The following is a 5963-nucleotide window of genomic DNA, read 5'->3' as shown; positions in this document are numbered from 1 at the left end:
CCTCCCGCGCTTGTTTCCCAGCAGTCTGCGTTTGGTTCTTAACCCTCTTCTGGGTGATCACCCTCAGACTCACCTCTCGTCCTCTGGCTTGTGCAGTCTTCTTACCCCGTGCCCCAGAAGACCACTCATTAAATCACCACTAAAGGGACAACATTTATTCCTTTCCCAAATGTTACAGTAATCCAGATGGAAGAGAATGGTTTTAGCAGTTAGAAAAAAAAAAAGTACAAATCTGGGGTTTGGCCATTAAAAGTTATTTACAACGATGGGAGGGAAAAGGACAACAGAGTTGTTTCACATTACAGAATTCCCTTCCGCCCCAAAGCCTAATACTTGCTTATCACGTCAGAGAGATGCGGTTGATTCACAAGCTGGAGGTTTGAACTTGAGTAAGACATTTATAAAACCCAGACGGGGCAATGCCCTCCCCAGCCCAGGTGCCACTAGGCACAGCACAAGAGACTGAAAACTCAACGGGAAAGGCTGGACACTCAGGGTGTGGGAGTAGAAGCCCCCACTTCTGGCTCAGGGGTTTTGGAAGTAGAATAAACAAAACGTACTTGGAAAAGAAAGCCCGCAATTGCCTTCTGCAGGGGTGGGGCCTGGGTAAGAGGTAGGGACAGGAGCATTTCACATCACTAACCTAACTTGGGAAACCGTAAGGGACCATCTTCAACTGGCCTTAACAGTAGACCAGATGGCTGATGGGAGAATCCACAGGAGGGAGAGAGGGAACGTGGCTGGGAGGGGGCAACAAGCCCCTTCCTTTCTGGGCACAGGAAGGCAGCCAGGGCACCAGGTCCAGGCAGTGACCTCACAAGGACAGCACAGTTTTTGCAGCTTAGAGATCACCTACCTGCCCCCACCCAGCTACTCATTCTGCTCAGCGCTGGCTGATGCAGGGCCACTCTCGGCCCCCGAGGGAGTGGATGGCTCTGCAGCCTGGGGCCCTGCCTCTTCTTCCGTGTCTCCTCCCTTGGAGGCAGCACTAGCCTCTGCCCCCTTGGCCTGGGGCTCTTGGCTCTCGGGGGTGGCAGCAGCCTTCCCTTCTTGGGCAGTGCCCTCGTCGCTGCAAGCGCTGATCTCCCCCTGCTCCTGCTCTTCCTCTGTCGGTGAGGAGGCCGAGGAATCACCCCCACCCTCCTTCCGATTTCTCTTGAAGGACAGGCCACTCAATTTGAAAGGCTTCTTGAAAGAGAATTTCTTCTTCTTCTTGGGGGTCTCCTTGGGGGCGACCTCCCCCTTGGCCTCAGCTTCCTGGCTAGGGGGCGCTGGCTCGATGGCATCGCCGGTAGCCCCAGCTGCCTCATCTGTTCCGTTCACGGGTGGTGACTCCCCTTCACCCTTGGGGGTTAAGTCTCCATTGGTTTTCACGTGGCCATTCTCCTGCGGGGCAGAGGAGACAGCATTGAGGGCTGGGGCCCTTCTCTCCCTCCCCCGGGCCGCTTCTGGCCCCTTGCAGGCGATGGAACCCACCGCCGGGGTCTGCAGCAAGTCTGGCTCTGGCCTCACTCCCATCCAACATCGCCCTCGCCCCTCACGGGCGCGCTGGGACCGACACAGCCAGCAGGAGGCGCTGGGGGACGGGCCCCCACCCCCCTCCCCCGGGGCGCGCTCTCTATTTTCCGCGCGGAACCTCACCCGGCCCGGATCCCGGCCGGGCTGGTGGGCAAGCCTTGCCCCGAGCTATTGGGCGCGAAGCGGCCCCGGGGCGCTGCCTCCGCGCACCTGGACGGCCTATTTTCCCAGGCTCCCGCTTTGTGTGAACAGCCCCCACCCACCCCCCGGTCTCCCCACGTCTCTGCTCCCCGCCGCTTCAAAAGCCACCGCGGGCCGCCTAGGTCGGGGCTGCAGATGGGGCGCCCTGGGTGCCCAGCACCGGTCCCGCGGCCTCGGACGCCCCCTTGGCGCGGCCTAGCAGCGCCTTTGTTCCGCGCGCGGCCTTCGGGGCGGCCTGGGGGCAGCGCCCGCGGTCCGGGCACGAACAAAGAAGGCGGCGAGCCCGGCCGGCGCCCCCTCCCGCCCCTCCCCTCGTTCGCCCGCGGGGGCTGCGGCGCCGAGAACAAAGGGACCGGGCGGGGGAGGGGGCGCCGCGTGTCCCGGGCCGGACAAAGCGCGCGGCCCCGGCCCTGGGCCCCAGAGGGGGTGAGGCCCGCGGGTAGGGGGGCCGGGGCCCGCCGCGCCGAGCGCACCCACCTGTCCGTTGGCCTTCGCGGGGGAAGCGCCCGCTGCTTCCTCGGCGGTCACGTCGCCCCGGGGAGCCTTGGAGCTCTGGCTGCCCATGATGGGGGTCTGCTGGGGGCGCCCGGAGCCGCCCCGCGCTGGCGCCGCAGGGGATAGTTCGGCTGGGACGGCCCGGCGGGCGGAGGGGTGGGGCTGCGTCCGAGGGGGAGGGGTAGGGGGGCCAAGCGCGCTGCACCCCCAACTCCGCAGCCGACCTGCTAGCTGCGCCCGCCGCTGCTGCGCTCCGCGCCAGAATGCCGCCCGCCGCCCGCCGAGCTGCCTATATGTATGCGCCCGGGGCTCGGGGCGGGGCCGGACATTTAAATGAGCACCCAATCGGGGGCGGAGGCGGGGTCGGGCCCGGGCCCCTCTCGTGCAGTGGGCAAAGGCAGCCGTCTGGTTCCCCCATCACAAGGCACTACTGGGTGGCAGGTAGGGCTCAGTGTGGGAAGGAGAGCTGCCCGGTCCCGCCGGGAGATGGACTGGGAGGGGGCCGTCGAGGAAGAAGCACTCTGTCATCCCTTGCTCTCACCGCCTCCCTTTCAGCCTGAATCCTCCTGCTCCACCGTGGAGAGGCCCCCATTCCCCGCTTCTACACTGGCTCCTTGAACTCTTGGAAGGGCTCACATGTCCGGACTCGTCAGACGGCTGGCCCTGAGTTATGCTCTAGAAATTTGTCCAAAACTCCCACAGCACCCCACACCCTCCCATCCGCTGAGTTCGGCGCCCCCTCGGGCCAGAAGTCAAGTCCCCTCCACGTCCCTGGGGGTCTGACCTAACGTGGGGTCACTCTGCTCACAATGGTGAGATCCAACAGTCACTCTTCTCTGTCAGTGGCCAATTTCTCCTTCCCACAGCCTGGATCCATTACCAAGTCCAATGCAGGGGGTGCGGGGCAGTGTGTGTGGTGTGTGTGTCTGTGTGTGTGTGCACGCGTGTGTGTCTGTGTCCTTGACCAGCACTCACTGGATCTGCATCCCACTTTGTTAAGCAGAAGAGCCTGAGGCTCAGAGATGTTGACACACACCTGACTTAGGCTTGGTTTCCCCCTCTCTCAGGTCTGTGCCCACACCCTGGGCTTCCCCATGCAGGTAACATAATCCCAGTGAGACTCCACAGACTTCAACCACCAGTTCCTTAAAGGGAGGGAAGACATCTAGGCTTCTCCACATCTGTGACACACCATTGGGGGCAACCCCCCCCCCCAAAAAAAACCCACCCTGTTTGGAGACCTTGGTCCTTTTCTGTTTCCTTCTGTGGACTAGGTAGGTCAGTGAGAACCCCAGAGTCCTTGGTTGGGGCCGTACGCATTCAGGTGTGGACGGCTACTTCCTCTTGTCCCCTGATGGGACAGAGATAGATGGGGCTGGAGGAAGCCAAGTGTCGCAAAAGCAAGGCTGCCCTGAACAGCTCACCATGTGCCTCCCTTCTAGGAGAAGCCTCCTGGGAGGCCAGAAGCTGTGAGGTGTGGAGACACCCCAGGGCCTGAGAAACCCGGGAACTTCCCACAGATGTGACCGTAGAGGGGTGAGGTGGCTTCTACCCTGTCTTTCCCCTGTGCCCCTCATTCCCACCCTGCCTCTGACACTACTGGACTAGCCTCTCGTTTTACTCCAGGTTCAGAACAGGAAAGTGACGTGCCCGAAGGCACACAGCAGCTACCAGTAGCTAAGGGTGAAAAACCCCTGAATGATTTCCTCCTGAGTACCCGGCAGTTCGACGAGGGTGAGGCAAGAAGAATGATCTGGGGACAGGGGGACAGGGAAGGACACCGTGTCCCCACTGCAGCTCACTCCCGGCACAGTGGCTCCACCTGTTAGCAGTAAAGGATGGACGTCCTGACATGCTCTCGGTCTCAGCCACAACAGGAGACCCACGGTGCTGCCCGTGCTGCCTAGCAGGATTCAGAGGGGGTGTGGGGTCCTGGAGGGGCTGAGCTCAGAGGTTAGGAGTAGATCTCCAGGCTTCTGTTTTCCAGGCACTGCCTGGTGGAGATAGAGACTAGTCTCTGGGAAGAATCCAGTAAGGAAGACCATGAGGGCTAAAAGACCCTGCGTTCCCAGACGCCCTAAGAGCCTGGTGCACAGCAGAAGCTCTGCATCTTCACGGGACGTCCCAGGAGATTGAGGAGGGGGTGCCAGGCCCTCAGCAAATGTAGGTTCCAGCAGAATCTGACTTAACGCTGGAGCTGTGGAGGCTGCGTACAGCAGCCCCCATGGCCTCCTGTCCACACTGTGGCTCCTTTCTGCCCAGCTGCTGCCAACCCAAACAATGCTCCCATTGTTCTGGGACTCCCAGAATCTGTGTGCAACTGTGTGTCCATTCGCTGTGTGATTGGCTTTGTGATTGTGTGTGACTCCGTGAGACCCTACGTGGGTTCATTTGTTGATGTGTGTTTGGTTGGTTCTGCATCTTTGTTTGGTTCTGCGTATTCAAGAGTTAGAGAGCTTTGGTGACAGCTGGTGACTCTTGGAGACTTTCTGTGTGGATACTTGGCCTTCCTTGAGACTGTGTGCTGGTGACTATGTCTGAATGTGATGGGGCATGTGGCTGGGTGTGTGTGAGCCTCAGGGAATATCTGGAATATCTGTGAGTGTAGAGGCTGAAAAGTGGCTTATTTTATTTATTTATTTATTTATTTACTTACTTACTTATTTTCCAGTACAGGGTTTCTCTGTATAACAGTCCTGGCTGTCCTGGAACTTGCTTTGTAGACCTTGAACTGAGAGATCTGCCTGCCTCTGCCTCCAAAGTGCTGGGATTAAAGGCTTGAGCCACCATACCTGGCCAGAAGTGGCTATTTTGTGAAACTGTTACCAGGGGGCTTATGTGCCTCTGTGGGCCACTGAGACTATGGTGGACTGTCCTGGTCTACTGATACAATCTGGAGCTGTCACTGGATTAGAGAGAGCTTCAACTGAAGAACCGCCTGCATCTCACTGCTCTGAGAGGGTCCCTGGATTGCTGATTGTAGGAGGAGCCAGTCCTATAGGTAGGTGATCCTGAGTTGTGTAAGAAAGCTAACTAAGGGGGCTGGAGAGATGGCTCAGTGGTTGAGAGCACTGGCTACTCTTCCAGAGGACCCAGGTTCAATTCCCAGCACCCACATAGCAGCTCATAACTGTCTATAATTCCAGTTCCAGGGCTTCTTGATGCCCTCACACAGACCTACATGTAGGCAACACACCAATGCACATAAAATAAATTCTATATTTTTTAAAAAGGAAAAAAGCAAGCGAGCTAAGCATGAATCCCAGAGTAGGCCAGCACGTAGCACCCCTCGGTGGCGCCCCCTGCATGCCCTTGCTTGAGTTCTGTCCCTGGTTTCCCTCGATGATGGACTGTGACCTAGGAGTTAGAAGCCAAACAAACCCTCTCTTCCCCTAGATCGCTTTTATCACATCAACAGAGATCACACTTAAACAGGGTCAAATCCTTTGGGGTGTGGGCTTTGCCAGGATGTGGTGACAGGAATAGTGATGGCATGGATGAGGACATGAACCCGTCCTAACTAGAGACCTGTGTTCAGACACCTCCAGTCCCCGTTCTGGTGAGGGACCCTTGCAGGAAATGAATCCCCGGCAGGAACCTGGGACCTCCACAGAGGGCGGGACTAATGAAGAGCAGAGGGCAGGAGAGGACGTCCACTCTAAACAAAGAGCCAGGGCTGGGAGGTGGAGGCACACGCCTTTAGTCCCAGCACTCAGGGCTGGAGAGATGATGGCTCCGTGGTTGAGAGC

General features: G+C 58.7%; 1 protein-coding gene across 1 annotated transcript; it reads right to left on the bottom strand.

The window, feature by feature from the left end:
- Window positions 1-140: 140 nt before the first annotated feature.
- On the bottom strand, window positions 141-2476 carry Marcksl1 (MARCKS like 1). The gene is made up of 2 exons (XM_006994377.4): window positions 2197-2476; window positions 141-1386 (listed from the first exon to the last, which is right to left on the bottom strand). Exons 1-2 carry the CDS (start codon window positions 2281-2283, stop codon window positions 871-873), a joined length of 603 nt encoding a protein of 200 aa, XP_006994439.1. The 5' UTR covers window positions 2284-2476; the 3' UTR covers window positions 141-870.
- Window positions 2477-5963: the final 3487 nt, after the last annotated feature.

This window comes from Peromyscus maniculatus, chromosome 2 (assembly GCF_049852395.1).
Source record: "Peromyscus maniculatus bairdii isolate BWxNUB_F1_BW_parent chromosome 2, HU_Pman_BW_mat_3.1, whole genome shotgun sequence".
In the NCBI taxonomy this organism is placed as follows: domain Eukaryota; kingdom Metazoa; phylum Chordata; class Mammalia; order Rodentia; family Cricetidae; genus Peromyscus; species Peromyscus maniculatus.
This window is presented reverse-complemented; position numbering and strand designations above follow the sequence as displayed.